Source organism: Lacerta agilis, chromosome 3 (assembly GCF_009819535.1).
Source record: "Lacerta agilis isolate rLacAgi1 chromosome 3, rLacAgi1.pri, whole genome shotgun sequence".
In the NCBI taxonomy this organism is placed as follows: Eukaryota; Metazoa; Chordata; class Lepidosauria; order Squamata; family Lacertidae; genus Lacerta; species Lacerta agilis.
In genome coordinates, this window is record NC_046314.1 from 74,307,063 (window position 1) to 74,332,760 (window position 25,698).

The 25,698-nt window shown below is 41.5% G+C and overlaps 1 protein-coding gene across 1 annotated transcript; it reads left to right on the forward strand.

Annotated features, from left to right (window-relative positions):
• Window positions 1-3,020: 3,020 nt before the first annotated feature.
• Window positions 3,021-25,698, forward strand: GPR137B (G protein-coupled receptor 137B). The gene is made up of 7 exons (XM_033144328.1): window positions 3,021-3,539; window positions 13,359-13,408; window positions 17,107-17,329; window positions 20,298-20,441; window positions 21,665-21,793; window positions 23,774-23,898; window positions 24,838-25,698. Exons 1-7 carry the CDS (start codon window positions 3,168-3,170, stop codon window positions 24,947-24,949), a joined length of 1,155 nt encoding a protein of 384 aa, XP_033000219.1. The 5' UTR covers window positions 3,021-3,167; the 3' UTR covers window positions 24,950-25,698.

Sequence of the window (25,698 nt, forward strand, 5' to 3'; positions counted from 1 at the left end):
CCATTCCAAAGCTTCACAAGAACTTCTTTTAAAAAGCTCAACCAACAATCTGTTTTATTTACAACTGTAAGATAGAGTACTGTACTTAATAGCAGGGTCAGAGAAATGTGTAACCTATGGAATGGCAGAGTTTTATACACGCCACAGCTGCAATCCGGGGAAACTGGAGAAAATCTAAAGCAACAAAGGTCTGAGTGTGACATCAGGACCCTAGAAGCTTACACCCAGCGTAACCTATATCACCGTTCTTTTTAACTAAATCAGTTGAAGTAATGGGGGTGCTAGACCAGTGAATGACTGCATTAGTGCAGACCCACCAATTGTCCCTATTTTCCATGGACGTCTCTGATTTACAGAAGCCATCCTGGTTTCTAATTTGATCCCAGAATGTCCCACTTTTTCTTAGGATGTCCCTATTTTCATTGGAGAAATGTTGGAGGGTATGGTAGGATGTCCTTATTTTCATTGGAGAAATGTTGGAGGGTATGGAGTTATTCAACCTCAGAGCCGTCTGAAGGCAATCCTGTATAGGGAAGTTTTTTTTTTAATGTTTAATGTAGGATACTGACAAGCTGGAACGTGTCCAGAGGAGGGCAACCAAAATGGTCAAAGGCCTGCAAACGATGCCTTATGAGGAATGGCTTAGGGAGCTGGGTATGTTTAGCCTGGAGAAGATAAGGTTGAGGGGTGATATGATAGCCATGTTCAAATATATATAGCCATGTTATTTGGGGGACATGTTTATCGAATCTTCGTGTTACAATAGGAAAGAAATCCCACAGAGCACATTAGCTGTCAGCTTTGTAGTTCTCATAAGTGTCCACAGTGTGTCTTCTGTGACTTGGATTTACACAGGAAATGGAGATATGAAAACAGTTTTGCAGCCTTCATAGTTGAGGTTAAAACCGCTATTAGGTTTCACTTTTCATCTCTCTTCTACTTAAGCATGCACAAACAAAATGCAAAGACATACGCAACCTAACCTCACGGGCACTTCTGAATGTTTATCTGTAAGCTTTTATAGACACCAAAAAACCAAGAGAAAAAATATTCCTGCAACTACAATGATACAACAAAAAGGCACCCAAAATTGGGGGAGGAAAAGTGGGAATGAATACAGTGGTTGGAATAAGGTTGTTTTTTCATACTGCATTCTAACGTGAGAAGCAGCCATGGGCTCCGAGTCCCTCATAGTTTTGTTGCTTTCAGTAATAAACTTGAATTAAGGTAGCCAAAGAAGGATAATAAAGTGTCATGGACTATGGTATGAAAATGTTAAGTGAATACAATACTCACCCAACAGGGCTACTACAAGTTGTCCAAAAACTTGATTTTATTTATATTTTTGTCCCAATCTTGTTCCAGGAAAATCAGGGCAGCCTACCTGCTCCCTGTCTCATGTTATTGTTGCATCAACCCTGTGAGGTAGAATAGGCTGAGTTAGCACCCTGAAATGTGCATCTCGTACACCCTAACCCTGTAATTTTGCAGCATAACCCTCCCAATTGCCTCTAAACCATGTTATATTGAGTTGTATATGAAGCAATCTTTGAGTTTTCTCCCAACATCCCAACCTGTTAGCTGCTCTTTGAAGCACTCCCCACATCCTCAATTTTGGTGTGGTGCTCCCTGTAGACCACCAGAGGAGCTGAAAACCAGTCATAAATTGAAGAATGAAAGAGTGTATTTTTATATTTCATATGATTACTTCTAAACAGCCATGCATTAGACTTTTAGACTTTAACACTTAGGAAATGTCAGCACCAGATCGCATTATTTTCCCATTCTGTGTGCAAATACTTAAGATATATACTGAATATATTGGAATGCATTTACATAGCTTCCAGTTGTCATGGCCAGCAATTGCAACCAAGTTGGTCACAGGGGGAGTATGATCATCCAGGCAGCTGCCATAAGGATCAGATTACTCTTTGAGGAACCCCAATTGTTGACGGAACTAGAAGGCAGACTGCTGATTTGCCCTGCGTACTGCCACCCCAGAAACTCTCCTTTTTGCCTGGGTTAAACCACAGAGCCTAGGGCTTGCTGATCAGAAGGTCGGCGGTTCGAATCCCCGCGACGGGGTGAGCTCCCGTTGCTCAGTCCCTGCTCTTGCCATCCTAGCAGTTCGAAAGCACCTCAAAGTGCAAGTAGATAAATAGGTACCGCTCTGGCGGGAAGGTAAATGGTGTTTCTATGCACTGCTCTAGTTCGCCAGAAGCGGCTTAGTCATGCTGGCCACATGACCTGGAAGCTGTATGCTGGCTCCCTCGGCCAATAAAGCGAGATGAGCAACCCCAGAGTCGTCCGCGACTGGACCTAATGGTCAGGGGTCCCTTTACCTTTACTTTTAAGGATGCTAAAATTCCCAGCTTTCCCTAACTTAGCTTGAGCCAAACCAGCAAGACAGCACAGATGCCTGTAACTTCAGTAAAAGGTAAAGGTAAAGGTACCCGTAGTCCCGTACCCCTGACCATTAGGTACAGTTGCGGAGGACTCTGGGGTTGCTTGCTCATCTCGCTCTATAGGCTGAGGGAGCCGGCGTTTGTCCGCAGACAGCTTCCAGGTCATGTGGCCAGCATGGAAACACTGTTTACCTTCCCGCCGGAGCGGTCCCTATTTATCTAGGTGCTTTCGAACTGCTAGGTGGGCAGGAGCTGGGACCGAACAGCAGGAGCTTACTCTGTCGCGGGGATTCGAACCGCCGACCTTCTGCTGGTCAAGCCCTAGGCTCTGTGGTTTAGACCACAGCGACACCCGCGCTGTACCAAACAAAAAACAAAAAAAACTAGGGAGGGGAGCGGGGAATTGCACAATTCAAAATTTAGAGCACGCGTTGTTTTAAGCATTTGTTTCTTTATTTTTTTAAAGGGATAGCGTCGTTGAAGAGCAACTCCGGGCGCAACACCGGCGAACGAGCAGGAGGCGGTTTCAATTGAGGGCACGCAGAGATCGGCTTTTCTGAGTGGCTGCTTGTCAAATGCTGACAGAGGCAGTCCTCATGAATCACTCCGGATTGTGATCATGTGCTGCAAGCCCTCGGTGAGCCGCCAAAGAGGAAGTGCGGCTTGTTTTCTTTCTCGGAGTTCCTCTGCTGTAGGAAGATGAGAGGAGGAGGAGGAGGAGGAGAGGGAGGCAGCCGAAGCAGGAGGCCAAGTTAGCCGGGGATGGAGGCCCTCGAGTGGAGGAGCTCCCTGGGTAACGACACCTTCCCCTCCACCCTGAGCCCCGCGGTGCCTCCCTATGTGAAGCTTGGGCTGACCATTGCCTACACGGTCTTTTATTCCCTCCTGTTCGTCTTCATCTACATCCAGCTCTGGCTGGTCCTTCACTACCGGCACAAGAGGCTCAGCTACCAGACGGTCTTTCTGTTCCTCTGCCTGCTCTGGGCGTCGCTTCGGACGGTGCTCTTTTCCTTTTACTTCAGAGACTTTGTCACGGCCAATTCTCTCAGCCCTTTCGCCTTCTGGCTGCTTTACTGCTTCCCGGTGTGCCTCCAGTTTTTTACACTGACACTGATGAATCTTTACTTCACTCAGGTAAGGAAATGGCCATGTCTGGATTGTGCCAGGATTGTTGTTGTTGGTGTTTGTTTGTTTTGAGAGTGGCATTCAGCTAAGTTGTATATGCAGAAATCATTCAGAAAGTCTTAGCTTTGAAATGGATGAACATGACCAAGTTATTATTTTAAACAAAATAATAATAATAATAATAAAATCCTTCCAGTAGCACCTTAGAGACCAACTGAAGTTTGTTATTGGTATGAGCTTTCGTGTGCACGCACACTTCTTCAGATACCATATTAATTAAAGATATTAATTTAAGTGGGCCTACTGTGAGTAAAAGGTAGTCGAATCCCACCAGAGCACAAAAAGAGAGTTTCTCTGTTGTCTCTGAATCTCAGGGAGGAGGAGAAGCAAAGATAGCATTCCTCACACATAGGAGCTTAGCATTGAATGAAATACCATAAGACATCCTTGTTCAGTTAGTAAACTATAGTGCAACTCATCATGATTTTCCATACACCTAGAGCCATGTTACTTTTACACAAACCTTTGTTGCACACTTGTAGTAGTCAGTAGAAGTTGTCCTTGTATTGGATATGTGGGGGGTACTTTAAAAAAAAACCCCAACATGAAATGCTTAGGCTGATCCTCAAATAGATACTGATAAGGAAACAAAAAAGGAGGGAGCTCAGGGAGGGAAACTGCTTCATCATCAAACTAAGCAGGTCACCTGATTTTTACCAACAAAACAAAGTAAGGTTTTGCAACTCACACATGTTGTCTGTTCAGCAAAGCGTCTGGATCTCAGCTCTGTGATCTCATTGCCATAGAGATGGGTTAGTTTCACTAAAGCTACTTATCAAGAGATCCAAATCTCTCTGGCCATTTATTTTGATTGCAAGACTTATTTCTGTTTTGATTTCAGTCCTGTCAAGCAAAAACTTATGCAAAAGTATGTGCAAGAAAATTCTTTATGAAAACTGGTGTGGCGCAAGGGTTAAGAATAGAAGCAATGAGCCTACTCTTTTTTTTTTTTACCTCTGCCAGGAACTTGCTAGATGGCCTTAGGCAAACCTCTCACTGTTTTCTCAACCTCAGTTCACCTTCTGGCCTATTTTGCAGGACTGTTGTTTAGGGCTAGTGAAAGAAATGCATGTGAAGTGAGCTTTAAATACTTGAAATGCACTAATGCTAAGCATTATTACTTAATACCATTGAGCAATTTGATCATTCGGACCAAATATTTAGTACTAAATAATATTTTACTTTCCTTTTCCTTTTTGCTTTATATACAAACACAAGCAGGAAATATAATATTATCAGCCTTTTAAAGAAGCTGGGCAAAGCAATTGCAGTATTTTATTTAAAATGCCATACAATGCGAAGTTTCTACAGGCGTTGAAATCTCAACAGCTCAACTCATTCGGGAACTCCCTGAATGGCTTGTGCAGTGTTCCTTTGCATGCTCACTTGGAACAAAACTTTTCCCTTTTCTTGCGAGAAACCCTTTTCAGAATAAGGGAATTTCCCTTAAAAAAAGGAAAAAGTTGACAGCTATGAACAAAACCCCACTGACTTCAGTGGAGCTTATTTCCAACATATGTGCATAGGATCAAAACTTTATATTATATGTAATGTTATGTATAATATAATGTAACATTATTATTTTTTAAATTGCAGTTATTTATACCTCCTTCCAGGATGCAAAACCTTCCAAAGCAGATTATAAGTAACATAAAGTTACGTTTTAGAAAAACAGAATAAGCCTGCAAGTCTTTTGTTAAATGCAGATGAGATATTATACTGATGGACTTAAAGAACTAGCACACAAAAGCTAAAATACTGTTGCACACCACCCCCAATCTCTGAGCAGTACGAGTTTCCAGGGGTTCCAAGCGTTTATCAATGGTTTGTGTTTCCTTTAGGAATGAAGTACAGTGGAGACTGTGGTGTATAAGACATATATACAACCTGAGCCTATGGTGTAGGGGTTCACAGCATTAACGCCCTGAAAGAGTATTGTTTCTGCCATAGCCACAGACTTGGATTCTAGCAGAAATCAGGCATGGCTCTTTCTCCAACTTGTTGCTTTTCTTCTGCAACACTCTACCATAACTCTGCCTTTGCCTGTTGAGGGAGGGGCCCATTTGCAGTCTGAACCCCTTAATCTCCCATCAGCTCACCAGGAAGCTAGCTTTGCTATCTCCAGAATTTAGACTGTTTGATTAGCTTTTAACACTTGCTAGATGCAGGAATCTGAGGAGTCTGGCTTAGCACCCCAATATCACAACAATAAATTTGTGGCAGGTTTTGCTTGTACAGAAAAGCCTCCAATAATACCAATAAAAGAAGAGTTGAGAAAAAATATCAACCTTTGAAGGAGAAGTACATAAAAGAATTGCAAGATCCATGATAATAAATCACACACAGGCTGCAATCTTGTGCACACACTTACTTAAAAGTAATCTCCACTAAATACAACAGGGGTTGATTCTGAGGAAATAATACCCTACTTGAGTGGATGCTTCAGATTCTATACAGGAGGTGGCAAGTTTGGCTTGTAATTCAGCATGTTGTCAAAGGGTGCCCTGTTAAAAATCACACCTACGTTGTCACAGAAGACAAGCAAGGACAAGTGTGGAAAGGGAGGAGAGGAGATCACTCTGTCCAGAGGCAACTTTCACCCAAATAAAAAATAAGAAAGGCTTCAGATTGGTTATGCCTCACCATGCGTAACACCCAGCCTCTTGGGTGTGAAGGGAAGTTACTAAATATTAGCAAAAAATATAAGTTTATAGTTGGACATGTTGTAAAGAGAAAGCCCATAATATTAATTAGGATGGCCGAGCAGGAGAAATACATTAGGTAATCGGTTGAAATTATGCCAGTAAACTAACATGTACAAAGGATGGGCAAAACAAGAAGTTGTCTTGGACCTCATAGTACAGCTTTTGCCAGTCCGCCAGTTCTTTGGGCTACAACTCCCATCAAGGCTGGCCGGGGCTGGTGGCAAATGTCCACAACAGGTGGAGGGCACCAGGTTGGCATGTTAGCAGCAATGTTAGCAGCAACCATAAGCAGAGGAGCTAAACTGGAAACCTCCCCCAATTTTTTGGTGCTTTTTTCAAAGTAGGAGAGATGGTACCATCTGTTTTATCAGTATTTGCCAGCATTGTAAACTTGGAATTGGAGGTCAAGTCTGGTCTGTCACATAATTGCTTGGATAGCTGGGCTGGGTTCAAACAGTGACTGGCCCAAGGTCACCTGGTTAAATTTATGGACTTGAACCAAGGTCTCTCCAGCCAGAGTCCAACTATGGAATTTGATGCCACAAGACGTAATAGTGGGCATCATCTAGGGTGATTTTTTAAAGAGTTTAGACAATTTCATGGAGGGTTAAGGATGTCAGCGGCTACTAGCCAGAAAAGCTACATACTATCTTCTATGGTATGTTGGAGCAGTATGCCTCCTAACAGCAGGCGCTGGGAAATCATAGGTGGGGCTAGTATTGTTGTGCTCAAGGCTTCCAGAGGCATCTGTTTGGCCACTGTGAAAAAGGGATGCTGGACAAATTACATCTTTGGTGTGATCCAACAGGGCTTCTCATGTTCATAGAGAGCCAGTGTGATGTAGTAGTTAAGAGCGGTAGACTCGTAATCTGGTGAACCGGGTTCGATTCCCTGCTCCTCCACATGCAGCTGCTGGGTGACCTTGGGCTAGTCACACTTCTTTGAAGTCTCTCAGCCCCACTCACCTCACAGAGTGTTTGTTGTGGGGGAGGAAGAGAAAGGAGAATCTTAGCCGCTTTGAGACTCCTTCAGGTAGTGATAAAGCGGGATGTCAAATCCAAACTCCTCCTCCTCCTCTTCTTCTTCATAGGATTCTAATCCAATGGATATTTCTGCTCTTTGAGACATTGCAATAAAAAGAATGGATTGGCATACTTGCCTACATTTTGGGGCTCTCTTGTGGGTGTGGCTCTGTTATGGGGGTTGTAATTATGAGCTCCTTTAGTACAATACCATTGAGCAGGGGGAAAGAAAGAGGAACTCTAGTGCAGTGGTACCCAGCCTGTTTGGTGCAGCAGCCCACTAGTCCAAATTTACTTGGTATGATTAGCCATAGATTTATTACCACATGAATTTTGGACCGTAGGTTTCTGGCAGCCATTGGTTTTGTGCATTTTAAAGTTTGCCGATTTCATAACCATTACTTAAGCCACCCAATAAGAATTTTACCATAAATCCCTATTAATGTGGGATTTGTTAGAATGTTTATAGTGCCTACAGAGGTATTCACCATTGTGCTTATGGGAATGTAAGAATAACAACCATCTGATTAAAGGATATTGCTTCACAAGCTATAAAAAAATCATTCTGAACACATATGATTACGTAAGTGTGCAGCTTGTTAAGGGCATTGAGAGTTATTACGAGACCCCTGTGTCCCTTGCAGAGCAACAGTTCCCAGAGTGGTTTAACAGGAAACCCTGAGAGAGGACTAAGGCTCTCCTAACAATCACAGATAGTGGGAAGGACCAAAGTCAGAGTTGAGAGTTAGCAGTGATGTGGACCAGAAGCAAGCAAGCAAGCAGAGAAAGAGAGCCATGCCTGATTTCTGCTGTAATCCAAAGCTGTGGCTATGGGAGAAATAATAGCCTTTTTGGGTGTTAATGCTGTGGACCCCTCCACCGTAGGCTCAGGTTGTATATATGTGTAAATGAACCATATATCACAAAGTATCTACTGTGCTTCATTTCCAAAAGGAAACATGAACCCTGGGTGAGTGCTTGGAGCCCCTGGAATCTTGCAACATTCAGAGGTTGGGGTGGCGTGCAGCACTGGTGTCAAAAGTTGGGATACATGTTTTCTGGAAGAGAGCTTGTGAGCAAGGTGTGTCTTGAGTCAAGATGGATGGAGGAACAACAGCATTCCTGGAGCTGTTCAGGTTGATGCTCCAGCATAAAATCTAGCAACAGGGGGAGCAGCAGAGTCAGCAGCTTGAGCAAATGATCCAGCAGCAAGACCAGAATGGGGCAGCGGCAAGCAGAGTGGGCAAGAAGTCTCTGTGGAAAGGAAAGTGTGATTCCATGCAAGGTGAGGGCCCTGCCAGTTGAGACTCTGCATGTGGTTGAAAGTGACCCAGGAGCCCAGCTGCAAGGCACACAGATGGAAGGGGTGGCCGAAGAGATCCAGAGTGTGGATGGGCAGGACTGTAAGCAGTCAATAGCTTAAGGCAGGCTTCTTCAAACTCGGCCCTCCAGATGTTTTTGGCCTACAACTCCCATGATCCCTAGCTAGCAGGACCAGTGGTCAGGGATGATGGGAGTTGTAGTCTCAAAACATCTGGAGGCCAAATTTGAGGAACCTTGGCTTAAGGCAAGGGGGAAGAAGGGGTGCAGCAGGAGGAATTGGAGGTGCTCCCACGAGAGGTGGTAGACTCTCCTTCCCTGGAGGTTTTAAAGCAGAGGTTGAATGTACACCTGTTTTGTATGATCTAGCTGACATTCCAGCATTGCTGAGAGTTAGACTAGATGACCCTCCGCATCCCTTCCAACTCTGTGATTCTATAAAGACACCACAGTCTCCACTGTGCCTCATTTCCAAAAGGAAACACAGACCCTGCTTAAGTGCCTCAAACCCCTGGAATCTTGCACTGCTCAGAGATCAGGGTGGCATACAACAGTAATATGCCAACAAAAAGTTATAAGATGAATTCATCATACCACTTAAGGATTAAAAGTACCGGCAATAATTACTTTGGTTTTACTTTACTTGTGGATCCACAAGCTGGGAAACACTGCTCTAGTGCAAATCCTTCAGAGTCCCTTCTTGCTTACTTTTCAGGATGGAACCAGATGTTTTCAAAATATGTGTCTTTGTTGGTAGGGAGGGTTTGGAACTTTCTGTCCTCATTTTTCCTTGCAACCCCAGCCTCCATGACTCCCCCTCCCCAAATATATTTATAGTTTTGGAGCCATTGGGCTGGGGTAATAGCTTGGGGGGGTGCTGGGGGGGAAGAAAAGCTGGAAGAGATGAACACTCACTCCTGCCTGCCACTTCTCTCCTGTAAATTCCCTGTTTCACCCCCCATTTTAGGTTTACACATGGAATGGAACTTCATTTTTGCTGCGTAATATGCCTTTCCACTCTGAGTCAGAGTGCTTCAGCAAGTCACTCCCATACAAAACACAGGATTTATTCTCAAAGGAAACAGTTATCTTGACCCATTGGGTGAGATTCACTGCATATAATACATCTTTCTAATTGAGAACAAAATTGCATAACCTGTCTAAGGATTTTACTCTTAAAGAGTCTAAGATGAAGGAGCAAAGACGCTTGTCGTTTTCAGTATGGGGCATATGGAGGCCATTTGACTCACCCCCCCCCCCATGCCTCCGTTTTGGTCTACTAGCCTAAGGAAATTGTCTGCCTGTCTCACACACAGAGAGAGAGAGCTTGTGTATTTGTTCTGGTCTCTGGTTAACCTATCTTTGTGATATCCAGAATTTCCACAACTAGGCCTGATTTAAATATTATACACCTGGACAGGAGAAACTTACCTATGTGGTGCAGCACATGCCAGGCAATTCATTTTAATCTGCTTCTCCTCACCCATTACACATGCACAGGAGGGAATCTGTAGTGTAGGCAGGTCCTATCCATGCTGCCACGCTAATGGGTCAGAGCCCAGTTTAAATGCAACGCTGGGTGCATGCAGTAATGCTTCAGTTGCATTCTTCCTTGCACATGTTTGCATTCACTGATCACTTTCATTTTATTGCCACTTGGGTTCTTGTGACATAGGTATGTGAAGTGTTGTTTCCACATCCTGATTAGTTCAGTGTTCTTCACAGGGGAAAAGAAAATAACGTTGAATAAAGTAAACAAGCAATCTGTGCATTCTTATCAGTTGTGTTCGCAACTCTTGGAATTATGATGATTCCATCAGGGTAATCACATCTTTGACTTTTCAATGCTTATCCTCAAAGAAAAGTTAGCGAAGGTATTTCAAAGACATGCCTAGAAATTAGAAATAAGAATGCAAATCGGTTCAGGGAAATTCTTTCTTGTAAGTATTCCTATACCATGGCCAACACGTATTTGATGCTGAAAAGACTCATCGTTAAGATGTAATCTACCAGACGGAGCTGAAATCTTTACAACTTTAAACAATTTGATTGTTTGTGCCAGCCATATTTAAGCTACTTTATGGGATTGCAAGGGACACGGGTGGCGCTGTGGTCTAAATCACAGAGCCTAGGGCTTGCCGATCAGAATGTCGGCGGTTCGAATCCCTGCGATGGGGTGAGCTCCTGTTGCTCGGTCCCAGCTCCTGCCCACCTAGCAGTTCTAAAGCATGTCAAAGTGCAAGTAGATAAAATAGGTACCTCTCCGGCGGGAAGGTAAACGCCGTTTCCGTGCGCTGCTCTGGTTCGTCAGAAGCGGCTTAGTCATGCTGGATACATGACCCAGAAGCTGTCTGCGGACAAACGCCGGCTCCCTCAGCCTATAGAGCGAGACGAGCGCCGCCACGCCAGAGTCGTCCGCAACTGGACCCCTAACGGTCAGGGGTACCTTTACCTTTACTATGGGATTGTAACCCCTGCATTTCATTTTGGTGTGAAGAAACTGAAGGCTAGTTTGCTGCCCTAGGATATGGTGGAGGGTGCTATCCTGTCACCAGTGTTTTAAAATCAGATTCAGCTGTCAGTCTGGTCAGCTTTTATATGTGGAATAGAGGAACCACCATCTTGTCTTTCACATCAGGCTTGCACCATACTGGGGTAACCATGGGCCACCCACTATTTCTCAGCCTGGCCTACCTCACAGGGGAAAGACACCCTTTAAGTTTTGCAGCCTAAGCAAATAGCATATTGTGCATCTACACAAGATGGGGCAGTTATAAGCACCATTATTTGGTGTTTACATCACCAAATGAGTGCAAGAGAAGACATACGTGCTTTTTCCAAGTGTTTGCTTATTCTACTTCCTGCCTCCCTGTTTAACATTGGAGAGCCGCGCTCTTTTTGCAGCCGTGCTTAGGCTTGGACTGTATTGAGATTAGCTGTGAGCACCACATTTTTACAAGGATGGAAACAAAATGGAGATGAATTAGAGGATAGTGGTGAATATGAGTAACAAGTGTGGAACATATTAGCAAGTTTGAAGCATGTGGAAAAGGTTAAGAGGAAGTGGCACAGAATATATTTAGATCAGAAAAAATGGGGAATGTCCCAGTTCTCAGGTCTTTATGCATCCAGGTCTTTAAACACACTTTCTAGGGAGTAAGCCTCAGTGAATAAGCTGGGACTTGCTTCTGACTTGCATAGAACTGCACTGTTAAAGGCTTCTATTTCGAACAGTGGAAGGGAACCTGTGACCCTTTAATCTGCTGGGCTGCAGCTTCCATAATCTCTGATCATTGGACTATGGTGGCTGGGACTGATGGGTGATGGGATCCAACAACATCTGGAGGTTCCCCACTCCTGGTTAATATTAAGTGTTTTTCTACTAGGGCTCCTTAGGGATGTTCACACATTACAATAGAAGAGGATAGATCTGGACTATATAGTTCCAATACAGTTGTTTGACTCCCGTCCCCATCAGTCCAAACCATTGCCTGATGGATACCACATTGGCTACTCCTGCTGTTAAGTATTTAGTAGGTACCTACTTTAACCCTGACTCCACTATTTTCCACCATGTGTCCACCTGGTGTGGAGACACAGACAGTGATCTCAGCTGCTTCTTCATTTCTGCAGTTTACACAAAGTTAACAAAAATAATGTTTAGTCATTTCACTTGTTATAGTGCAAAAGTGGGTACATGCTAAATATATAACAGGCACTTGCTTTTTCTACTTTTATGTGTAAAACAGCCTAGAAAAAGGACTATAAGCAATTGGGTTTCAGCCAAGGAGGCTGAAATTGCTCATTAGGAAATACCCATGTTCTGTAAAAGCAGCTGAGCAATGGGAAATCAACTTACCGGTACTTGGGATGTGACAGAGGGCTCATCCATACCATCATTTAATGTGTCATGTAAGCTTCATGTGCTTCCATTAATTATTTTTATTTTATTTTATTTTATTTTATTTTTATTAAAGATTTTCTTGATTTACAAAGGTAGTGCAATGTCTCTCTCATATTTTTTTCCATGTAACATTTTTACAAGTCAATTTCCTTTGTTGAGACATTAGGAAGAAAAGGGGGAAAGAGGTGGGTGGGGTGGGGTGACTATGTTTCTATTTTACTTAATATATGTAGGGTTTGGTGTCAGCGTTGTTTGTGCAGGTTCTCTGTTGTTCACTTATGCTCCTTTGGTGGTGTGAGAGAGGTCGGGGTTGGCGTAGGGTGTGATTAATCATTTGTAGTTGGCTGTGGTGGTCTTTGGTTTCCCGTGTGAGTGGAGTGGGTGAGTGTTTTTGATCAGGTTAGCCATATTGATTTGTATGCTGTCGGTAGATTTTTGTCGTTGTTTTGTTAGGTTGTGTGTGTGATGAAGGGGAGCCATACCAGGTTTTCATTAATTCTTTGTTGTCCATATGATATTCTGCTCTTTGTTCTCCTTTTTGGAGAATCTCGGGTATTGGAAAAACCAGACAAAGGGACTGGAAAGTGTGGGAAAGCAATGATTTGGAGAACATGATATAGACAATGGAGACACAGGAAGCTTATAGTAGTATCCACATTAAACGACAGTGTTCTCAGTCCCACAGCTCAGCAAACTTCAATGAATAAGCCAAGCCTGCGCAGCAAAGGCCCATCTCTATTAAAGGGACAAGAGAGTGCTAACAATATTTGAACCTTTAATTGTGTAAGTATAATATGCACTTTCATTTTTATTGCAGGTGATTTTCAAAGCTAAATCAAAATACTCACCAGAACTACTTAAATACAGGTAAGAAACACCTTTCCTGTAATGAATAAAAGGAAAAACAACCGTTCATTGCTGGCTGGGCCATATTGTAATACATCTCCATAGGAACTGTATTCACCTACTGAAAGAAGTAATAATCACATTGCAACATTTTCTTGAGAGTTTTAGTGATTCTGAAGCACACTTTAGTCTGTTTATTGTTGGCCTTCATCTGTCTCGAGAGACCATGGAGTGCACCTCTGGGGATGAAGTTAAACCACTAGAATCACAGTGCCTGTTGTGACTCCAGAGACTGGTAACTTGTAACTGCTATCTCCTGCACTGTTTTTGCTGTGTTAGTAGCACCAAAGTAGCACAAGCCTGTATGGAGTGTGTATGGAGGTCCTGGGCTGCCCAGATGACAAGACCTCCATCTAGGCCTCGCTGATGTGGTCCAAAGGAAAGCAGAGCAATACATTTGGTGCCAGCTTAGCTGCAGGAGTTGCTGGAAGGAGCTGTGCAAGACACCAGCCCACCATCTTAGGGACTCCACTCCTGAATTGTGTAGGGTTTATTTCTTAGCCTTCTCTTCTCCCGAAGGGGTCCTGCAAGGCAGCAAGTCACACTTTAGTCTACCGTGCTTTGAAATAAGTGTTGTGGTTTTCTTTATGCATAGTATGTACAAGCAGCAGCAATGAACATGAGAGGACTGGAGTTAAATCTTGAAAGCCCTGAAATGCCCACATGAGGAATTTTTAGGCTACCACGAGCCTTGCCTCAGAATCAGGATGCCTTGCTTTTCCATGTCATGCCAGTTTTCTCACCCTGTGCCAGGATTCATTAGGGAGGATCCTAGTAGAAGCTGAGAGCCTGAGGAGAGCTTTTACACACAACACCTGGTCATATGCAGTTATTAAGACTCAAGAAAGACAGGAGAGAACCAAGAAGTTGCTTGGAGGTGGGGTGGGGGGTACCTGTAGCCCTTCATTTGTTGTTGGACTACAATGCATGCATGTAGCAAAATAGATATGCGTGCATTTATCACCATTTGTTAAACATACGTTATATAGGTATGAAACATGAAAGGTGTAAAGTGTTTTCCAACTTGAAAATATCCATGGGTAGAGGTTGCCTTGAGTTTCCTTCATGACAGGCAACTGCGGTTCTATTTCTCTGAGCAAAAATGGTAAAGTAAGAAAAACTTCCGTTTCCGTATTTGACAGGAGTGTTTTTAATTCCATGGCTTAAGCATATTGTTTGGATGTGTTCACAAACACATACCGGCATGTTGTTGTACTCTGCCTCTCCCTGCCAGAGTTTTGAAAGTGTGCAATGCTTAATCAGATTTCCATGGAACAAGTTCACAGGCTGTGGTTACTGTGCAACCATTTAACTACTTAGTTCCGAAGTACAAATGTTGCAGTCTGTGTGGGATCAGTTTTAGCAAGGGATGCCACTTTTTTAGTACATTTAAAACAGATTGCTGTTTTAGGCTCATGATAGGCTTGTGATTCATGAGCTTCATGGCTGAGTGGAGCTTCGAACCCTTGTCTCCTGGGTCCTATTCCAACACACTAACCAGGGGTGGACTTTGGTAATATGGCACCCTGAGTGAGGTCAAAATTTGGTGCGCCCCACTCCAAATATTTATTATTTTCACAATAATTACTTTGAGTACTTTGATTAGTTGTTGTTATTATTACTACTACTACTACTACTACTACATCAGCATCCTGTGCGGGGAAACCGCTTGCAACACCCTAAATTTGGCACTGCTATAACCACTACACCACACTGGCTCTGTAGGGTGTTGGACTGGATTGCCTTCAAGGTAACCTTTGGTTCTCTGTGGGTAATTTGAATCTGTGGTGATCAAGTGACATTTATAAACGGCAATAATGTCGGTTGCTAAATACTACTTCTTTACCAAACGTCGTTGTGCAGAAACTTTAATAATGGATGATCATGTACTGCACACATGGCAGCATTTGCAGTAGGGAATGAGCAGGCACCTGGCAGAGTTGGTGGGTGAATGACAGTGAGATGTTGAACACTCAAGAGTCCTGTGTGCCACGTGGCCTGTACTGCTAGCCTGCTGTCCTCAGGTGAAATGGAGAACTTGGTCCCATCACCAGTGTTGCAGTGGGATTCCACTGCCACTTTGGTTGGCTTCTGTACATGGAATTGTGTGTTTTTGCAGGGGGTGGGTGGGCGGGCTATCTTCTCCTTTGCCTCAGGCAGCAAAATGTATTAAACCAAGTTGTATACACACCTTTAAAGCACATTTGCCTCCTCAAATAATTCTGAGTATTGTAGCTTGTTAAGGGTTGCTGAGAATTGTAACTCTGTGAGCAGTAAGCTACAGTGCCCAGAATTATTTGTGAGAAAGAGTGGGCTTCAAAGATATGGTGTGTGCCTTAAGCTGAGGAACTATTTTGTTACGGAGAAACAATGAAAAGTTTCATAGCACCTTAAAGACCAGCAAATCTATTTATGGCATAGCTTTCAGGTCTCCAGTTCCCTTCACCAGTCGTGACAAGTTTTATCTTGATTTACAGGGCTATACATGGGGGCGGGGGGGGTGAGGTGGAGAAGGGGAGAGTTGCAGATTGTAAGATCAGAAGGAAATTAATAGCTGAAAAAAGAAGCTTCAAAGGAAGATTTCATCATGAAACCACTGAATTACAATGAATCTACCAAGAGATTCATTGCTATCACTTGTGGCCTGAATCTGTTCAAAGCCTTTAAAAAAAGAAAATCACACAGCATGAGTTAATTAGTTTACCAATGCCAGGATGTCTGTGTTTTTAACAATTGCTTTGTCACTGGTAGCTGTTAATAACACAACTATCACCACCTGTACTTTCTGCATTTAACTTCCTTCTGACCTCATTGTTTACAATCCCCATCCCACCAAGCCATGTGCCTATATAGTATATCGCCACCTGCCAAGTGAGGGTGGGAGGCCTGTTCCCTACTTTTAGAAACACCATACTTAGTCATTTCTATGGCAGCACACATGTATTTGGCTGACTCTTTTTAGTCGAGCAAAAAAGATGCTTAGCAGACTTTCCTGTGGCCATTAACAAAGAAACTGGCTTGACCACTTCTACAGAATCACATCTTACAGATATAGAACCAGAGGCTTGGTGAGGACCCAAATATTATTTATTATTATGTCTGTCCTGCCCCCCTCAAAAAACCCAGGGCAGCAAACATCAAAAAGTTAAAACAATGCAATTTAAACTAAAATACAATTAATTTTTTTTTTAATGAAAAACCATCAAAAAACATGTAAAATCATTTAGAACATAACTCCCAGTTACTAATTTCAAGCTTGCTATGGCCAGTTTTACTTAGCTATCAAATGCCTGGGTAAACAGGAATGTATTTAAGTATACAGGGTGGTATACTAAACAAACAAACAAACAACCCCTGAAAGTCAATGAGAGAGATGCACCTTTCTCACCTTACAAGGGACAGCATTGTATAAATGAGGAACCACCACTGAGGAGACCCTGTCCCAGGTGCCATCTATACCACCACCACCCCAATCCTATAAAAGGACATTTGTTAGGTGCCATAAAACTCTTCTTTGATTATGTGCAACAAACTAACACGGGGGCTACTCTAGAAATTGTAGTGGAGGGTATATATTATTTGATAACCCTGTGCATTTTATTAACACTTGCTAAAAAGGTGAACATTTAAAAAGCAATGGTTTCCTTCTCCCCATTTAGGTTGCCTCTTTATCTCGTGTCATTTATTGTCAGTCTACTTTTCCTGTTGGTGAATCTAACGTGTGCCATACTTGTGAGAATAGAGAATTCAGAAAGGAAGATCATTGTATTGATCCGGGTTGCTATAAACGACTCATTGTTCGTGCTATGTGCCATCTCACTCTCCATTTGTCTCTACAAGATTTCCAAGATGTCTTTAGCAAATATTTACTTGGAATCCAAGGTAAAGTACAACTTCAGACATTTGTACAACTTCTGGGGGAATTGTATCTTTGTGAGGAAAAGTGAGTGGTATATGTTGAAGAGCAAGGCCCCATACAGTTAAAGCAGTATCATATTACTTCAAACAGACATGGTTTTCCCGAAGGAAGTATCTCTAGTTCTGTCCCCACAGTATGTGACTCATGAGAGAGAAAGGTGGCCCACCCACTGTTTTTTTCTATTAAGTCAATATGAATTTATGTCCATTTTATTAGCTTTGGGCTGCAGTCCTTTGCACACATACCATGGAGTAAGTGCCATCTCTCTGATGCCATGCCCCTTATTGCCTAATGGTGGAAGAAGGCTACTTGCTTTCCCTTCTGCGACAGTGGAATTAGGCTCAGAAACAACCTTGTCCTTGAGTGCTTATGTTTTTACCTCAATCCTCACCCTTTCCCCCATTAGTTGGGGAAAGTTATGGGGATTCAGAAAAACAGAATTCATAATATAATTCTTGGTTCATTGCAGTAGCCAAAGGTTATGGGCAAACACATTTGCTGTCTCCCTTCCTTCTCTTCTATTCTCTTCTTTCAATGTTCCCACTTGTCTCTTTTTATTCAGATGTCGGCCTTCCATCCCATGGGTATTTAATAGTCTGATGAGCATACCTTCTTTCCTTCCTGATCAAGACCCACCAAGACTCATATTTGGGAACTTTTAGAAAAATGTCTCTTGTTCCGCCAGACAAATGCCACAGGCTGACTTCTTGTTCTATGTTGGTGCTAGTCCTTCATGCCGATTTAGTTTCCTATGGTAATTTGGCTATTTTAAAGAATTTTATATAATTATTTAATGTGCTTAGTCTCCCTTTAATAACCCCTATTGTACACAGTGGGGCTTCCTCCCAAGTAAACATTGCTTGCTACAGTGCAATCCTCTGCTGGTACATGTTTGCTCAGGAATAAGTACTATCAATTTTTTCCTAGGAAAGTGTGCGCTGGATTGCAAATCTTCAGCATAGCTGTTACTGCTTTGCTATGACTTCTGGGAAATAAGGGTGGGGCTTGTCTGTGAAAATGAATTACCTCATGAAACTGTGGTGACTTGGGCACAGCACACTCTTTTCCAATGCACATTTCCATTTCCCCCTCTCGTTGCTTGTGCCTATTTCTATAAGGACAAACAGTACGGTCCCAGGACATGTTTTGAGGTGCATAAGGCCTGCACATAGCTAATTTCCTCTTCCAAAAACCTTAGACCAGGGGTCAGCAAACTTTTTCAGCAGGGGACCGGTCCACTGTCCCTCAGACCTTGTGGGGGGCCGGACTATATTTTTTGGGGGAAATGAACAAATTCCTATGTCCCACAAATAACCCAGAGATGCATTTTAAATAAAAGGACACATTCTACTCATGTAAAAACGCACTGATTTCCGGACTGTCCACAGGCCGGATTTAGAAGACAATAGGGCCGGATCCAGCCCCCAAACCTTAGTTTGCCTACCCTTAGCCTGACTGAATTATGGTTGGGTAGTTAAGGATAAGAAATCCATGTTTAGTGATGTTACAATGTATATCTTTTATTTAAACAATTACTGCCACATTTAAATAGGTTCACAGTTTTATTGGATTCTATTTTGCATACATATTATGTGTCAGCACTCCTGTATAAATAATCCAGAGCGGCACTGCAGCTGGTTAAAAGAATCCACCACCATACTCAAATGTCCTGGTATCACATCAATGCATTTCAGCACAAAAAGTAACAAATCAGGGATTTGGGGTCATAGCACCACAAGTGGTAAATCTGTCGGATATATGGAACATACAGTGTTCGCTCTTGCACACATGCAATTTGGAAAGTGATATTTTGGATATTACATCAGCAAAGGAACAGCAGAACAATGATCCTTTTTTGCAGGATTTTTGTTTGGTTTTATTCCTTCAATCATGACACAGAAATCTACAGCAATCAATTAACTAGCTGCACAGGGACTGACACATACACCTTTCCTCCATGGGGCTTAGGGTTGGGTTAATGGATGAGGGCTACACCCTTCCCAACAACATTGTAAGTGAGGTAGGTAAGGCTGTGCATGTCTATCTGGGCCACAGCTGTACAGAGAGCTTCATGAGACGAACAAGGACTCAAATCTAAATCTATATAAGATCTTAGGAAGCCTGGGTGTTTATTATGTTAGAGAAACTGCAGTGTAAAGGGCCACATAAAACTGCTCTGTGTCAGTTGGTTAATTTGGAGAAATACCATACTGAAAACGCCAGCTATATAGTTCCATTTTTAGACTTGGTTGTAATAGGATGGGAAGTTTCTTTCAGCTTGTTCTTCCCTGACTACCATAGCAACATTTTATCTCTAATGCAAAGATGTACATAGCAATGGTTTCCTCTTTTAAGTGTCTTCTGCTGTGTGTAAATTGTCCCACCACAGCTTTTGTGGTCCTTTTCCCTACACTTCTTGATTTCAGTTCCTTTAATAATGCCACAAGCCCTTGGGTCAGCAAAGTGTCACGTGCTTATTTAAATGTTCTTGGTTCAGACAGACAGCTTTTTTAAACTAATATGCTTAAATCTTGGAAATTAGACTAGATGGGAATATCCAGGAGCTTCATCTTGGATCCAACCCAACATATAAACAAACAAAAGTTGGCCTATAAGAGAGTCTGTGATCCTGTGCACACTTTCTTGGGACTGAATTCCATTGAACATGATAGGACTTCTTACTTAATAACAATGCATAGTATGGCACTGAAATATTACGAGAACTCAGCTGTAGAATGTGGTTAAGTATGAGCACTGTTCATCTGACAGTACTAAAAGAAACTGTAGATTTAAACAAAACAACATCTGGGATGGTCGTAAATAACTTGATGTCCAGCTATGCTATTCTCCTAGAATCATATCATTTCAGTACTCACTTTCCAAGCCCAAATTCAAGTATACTAAGATGTGTGTTTTTAATCTCTCCTTTAGGGTTCATCCGTATGCCAGTTAACTACTGTAGGAGTGATTGTTATACTGCTTTATACATCAAGAGCCTGTTACAACCTGTTCATTTTATCATTTTCTCAAAGCAAGAATTCTTTTGATTACGATTGGTACAATGTATCTGATCAGGCAAGTATAGTACTTTCCTGTGATATCAATATTAAATCATTCTTGCACTGATATTGATTGCATAAAAGGATCGCCCCTCTCCACCCATTTATCCGACATGCATTGCAATTAATAATAATTTGCCACAAAGGGTTCTGCTCAATTCAGGCTGTGCTCAGTCTGCAAGGTAAGAACTTTTTGTGCAGAACTACCGGTATATGTAAGCTTTTAGATACCAAGGTTTTCTAGCCTTAAAAAAAAGAGGCTACAGCAGCTTAGCTGGAGAGTTGTAGGACTCATTTATATGCATTTTGTAGTCCAGGAATGTGATATAAGGAAGAGAGTAAGGCAGTATAACCACTTTGTCCTGCAGAAAAATAATTAACTTATCTTGAGGAAACCTACCATGTGCATCTGCCTGGTTTTGGCATGATGACTTCATAAAAAAACAACCCATGGAAAAGCCTTAAGAAAGCATTCATTTTAGGCTATAAGAAGCTCTATTTGTCAACAAGTCTTAAGTCCAATTTGGCTTTTGATTTTACAGATTTCACTGGAGCTACTCTTGTGATTAAAGCACCACAGGATGCCGAACCAAGTAGTAGCAGTGGCATGGTGCAAGGTTAATTTTGCTCATAGGCAGAAAAGGAAGAGCTGTGCTTGTCTGCCCATTGCACTTTTTTTTTAAACAAAACAACTGGCATACTTTCAAGTGACACATTTAGTATCACATGTAGTTTAGCCCCAATTGTGATTCATTCTGAGAAATCCAGAACCAGGTCAGTTTATCCACGAGTGACTCATGGGTATAACCCTTCCAGCGTGACTAAGAACTAGGCCAAAATTGCACAATGTGTCTCTCATGTTATAAGTACATCCCCAAAACAGCTTGTGGAAGAGTCCATCTACTTAGTTCAGTATGCTTAAAGTGCCCACTGGTCATGGCATCTTGACTAGTAGGATCTGCTGGTCAGAAAATCCCTGTGAAACCTGCCTGCCTGGATAGATGCTGGTTCTTTGTTTATTTAGGCCAAAATAATTGTAGATGCATCTTGGCAATCTCTGATGCTCGGAGATGTATTTTTATGCAGTTGATTTTCACAAAGAGTGGTGAAAGAGTTGCATTTCTGAACGCAGAAGTGTTTTCCATGTGCATTCTGCAATAGATGGCGGTTGTGTGGTTGCTAGCAAATGCTGAATTTAGTTGTACATCTAATACATATTTAACTTTAATTTTGCAACAGGCAGATTTGAAATGTCAGTTGGGTGATGCTGGATATGTTGTATTTGGAGTAATCCTGTTTGTATGGGAACTACTGCCCACATCCTTAGTGGTGTTCTTCTTCCGTGTCCGAAACCCTACAAAAGACCTAGTAAGTTATATTTTCCCCACATTTAACATATGCCCACTTCTTGATATTCCATTTTTAAAAATGCCTCTCGTGTCATAGCAATGTCACATGTCCCTTCTAAAATCTGAACGCACACATTTATTGAACAATACAGACACCACCCTTTGTTTTTGCATAATTATTCTTCTGCTTGGCCCATTCTGCTCTAGAGTTGTTAAAGGCATTTATCTCCTGATGTTAGGGACTCTCAGCTTTGGGGGAAGGTGGCACAGGGTTGTTGGCTCAAAATATCTGGATTGCAAATATTTATGATAAGGAAGGATTTGCTTGCCTCATTCTGGATTTATTGTGACTCACTATGACATCATTTAAGAATTCAGCTTTTAAATTACAGGTGGGTAGCCGTGTTGGTCTGCCATAGTCGAAACAAAATAGAAAATTCTTTTCAGTAGCACCTTAGAGACCAACTGTGTTTGTTCTTGGTATGAGCTTTCGTGTGCATGCACACTTCTTCAGATTTTAAAGTTACATTTAAAGCAGAAGTTTGCAAAATGTTACAAAGGAGAGGGGACAGATCAGTGTATAGAGCTTCACTTTATTTAAACAAGATTCTTGTTTTGCATACTTGTGTTCCAAAATCTTTGTATGTAACTGATGTAGCATTTTATTTTTATTTTTTTGGTATTTCCCCAGGCTGCAAAATTAGAGAAATACACAAAAACATTTGTCTTTAAAATCAAAGGTTCTTTAAAATTTAAGATAAAACTGAATTTTTTTTCTCATCTTCAATTAAAATCCTAAAGATTAGCCTGCATAACCGTATTAGAATGCCAGCTACCTCCTCCCACCTTAAGGCTCTTACAATATGTACCCCTTGCTTGGTTTATCATTGAGCCTGACAAAGCATTATGGAGAATTCTGAAGCTTGCATACTGTGGTTGGCCCAAAAAGTATCTCCCAAATATGGATTTTGGAATTGGATATTCTGGAAATTAACCACTAGGTGGGAGTAATAGCCAAATAAAATAGTAATATACTATATATGTGACTGGAAGTTTATATAAGCAAGTACATAGCAGAGCTTTGTTAACAGGGCATTAAATGACAGTTTAAATTGCAATCCTTTGACTAAGTTTGTATTACTTTATATCTCCTTATTTAAAGATGATCCTTATAATTTAATTTTTTCTCTCATGACACTATACGTTTCACAATGCGAGACACTGGGTGAAAAAAGGTAGAAAGAGATGCATATTTCCTCTCAAATCTAAGATGACAAAATATTGCCAAGCTAAGCCAGTTTCTTCATGATAACAGTGAGCAAATATAATTTGGCCATTTTAGTATGCTTTAAAAAAATTAAAAATGACCATACTGGTATTGTAAGCAACCTAATAGCTGTTGACTAGAAGATAGCTCAGTTAGTAGAGCATGAAACTGTTAATCTTGGGATTGTGCAACATTGAGAAAAAGATTCCTGCATTTCAGGTGGTTGGACTGGATGACTCCTGTGGTCTCTTCCAACCCTACAATTCTATGATTCTATTAATTTGGGCCCCTGTATTTAGTTTGGGACATTAGAGTTCAAAAAGAAATTGCAAAGATTCAATGTCAAATCCGATAACAAAAGATGAGATAATTTGGGTATGTCTCAATGTAAAATGGGTGGCTTGTTAAATCAGAGTGTAAATTAGAACAGATAAGCCATATCATTTGCTTACTAATGATACTCTCATTATGCTTTGGAAACTTTGCAAGACTTAACTTTATATTGTCTGTTCCTGTTCACTCCCATCATTTCCCTCCAAGCAAAAGAAGGAACAGAGGCTATATTCAGATACGTTTACCAGAAGGCCAGCATGTAAATGAGTGCACAGAAATGTGAGATAGGAGAAAAGTGATCATAAATCTCTCAATTTCTCTTTAAAGACAGATGCCAAATCACAAAACTCTGCAACGGGAAATGGGTGCAATGCAAAATAACTTCTCTTTCATCCCTAGACAAACCCAGGGATTGTACCAACTCATGCGTTCAGTCCAAGATCTTATTTCTTTGACAATCCTCGCAGATACGACAGTGATGATGATCTGGCGTGGAGTATATCACCGCACAGTATACATGGCAGGTGAGGCAAACTGATGAGCAGAGCCAAAGGGAATTCTGTCCGGTTGTGGCAGAATTCTAGCTTTGGTAGCTTCTGTGACTGGAGCAGAGGTAATTTTCAGAATTTCCCCTTCTCCTGCAGTCCCTCCTAGGGTCCTCCTCGAGTAGAGTGGATGGGCACAAGGGCTTGCAGAGGGAAGGAGTAATTAGCCTAGACTACTTTAAAGAGCCTTCTGTCAGCAAAGGGACACAATTGTACAACACCCATTAATTTCAAGGGGGACCTATTGATTTGGCTGTATTATGTCCAGTATTTTGCCACAATAACAATTTATTCTTTACAGTATTCTGACATGCTTCTGTGATGCCTAGCTTCTATCACTCAGGTTTATGTGTGATTCCAACCTCTTTCTGTATACTCCATGGAAATTTGAGTTTCATTCCCCAATGCCCCACATTATTAAATTGTACAGGACTGGGAGACACCAGAAAAACAGGAATTACTTCTTACAATTCATTATTCTACACAAAGCTGGGAAGACAACTAGCTAAACAGGTTATAAACGCCACAAACATGCAGATAAGTTATTGTTGGAATCTTTATTAATGTGTCTCATCAAAATATGTTGCGTGTAAATGAAAGTTGTACTCAGATTTAGTTTCCAAGTACAATTGGGGATTGTTAGCATAGAACTCTTGATGACCTGGATTAACAGCTAAGTATAAAATTTAAGCCAAGCCAGTGTTATGTTCTTGTATGCCCCTCTAGCGAATTCCTTTCCAGCTGCAGCAGGAATTCATTCCAGGAACCACAGGATTGCAGCAAACATGTCTGCACAATACCTTGAACCAAAGGCTGTCTAGTGCCTGCTTAGAACTTCACAGGAACACATGACCTGAAGTATTGTTTTTTATCACCTATATTTTACCAAGTTAATTTCTCTTTAATTTTGTTTTCTAGTTTCTCCCCTGATTACTATGACTGGGGACATCAAACCAACAGCTTTATACCTCACATTGGATCCTTGCAGCAGGATTATACAACAGAGATAGAACGACCAAGCCCAATGTAGCACAGGGGCATAGCATGGCCCATGGAAAAACATAGGAGTAAAAACAAGCTATAGGTTTACTTAAACCATACAGGTTTACCATAGTTATATTTTCATTCCAATGTGCCTTGCTTAGGATGTGATCTTGCAAAGATTTGCACATGTACTTTACCTATACATAGGAGCACTCCTACTGAAGTCACTGTGTGTCCTTTTATAATGAAGACAAAATACAGAGGTGTTATTACAAGACTGCAGCCTAAGAGAAAATATTTGTATTCTGTATTATCTATTTTTATGTTGGAAAACTACTGCTATAAATTTATAGACCTTTTCTTATATTGTCACTGTTTATATGTACAGAAATAGTTTTGTGTCTCATGTTGTAATGTATTCAGTAGGATATGATGATGATGATGATGATGATGAGTTGTGACCATCATATAAAGTGTTTTGGCAATATTGATATAAACACATTTTTAAAATACTCCTAGTTCCAACAAAACATTCATTGTAAAAAGTCTAGTATTACTTGGTGCATGTATGGAATGGATGACAAGCAAGTATTGCCAATTGTGACTAATGAGAAACTGCTAATTTTATATTCAGTTTCATGGGATCCTACCATGAGGAAAGAATAGACATAAAATAAAAAGCTTCCGCGATACCTATGAGCTCAACGTTTGATAGGAGTTCATCATTTGATATAAGCAAACAACAAATCTGTATGTAAGCTTAAGAATAAACACTGTCCAAGTCTTAATAGAAAA

What these genes read in the sequence shown, in the direction of transcription:
- GPR137B (XM_033144328.1), top strand. Translation starts at nt 3,168, where the DNA reads ATGGAGGCCCTCGAGTGGAGGAGCTCCCTGGGTAACGACACCTTCCCC. An exon ending in TGAATCTTTACTTCACTCAG is followed by an intron (nt 3,540 to 13,358) that starts GTAAGGAAATGG and finishes TTTTTATTGCAG; the next exon opens with GTGATTTTCAAAGCTAAATC. An exon ending in CCAGAACTACTTAAATACAG is followed by an intron (nt 13,409 to 17,106) that starts GTAAGAAACACC and finishes CTCCCCATTTAG; the next exon opens with GTTGCCTCTTTATCTCGTGT.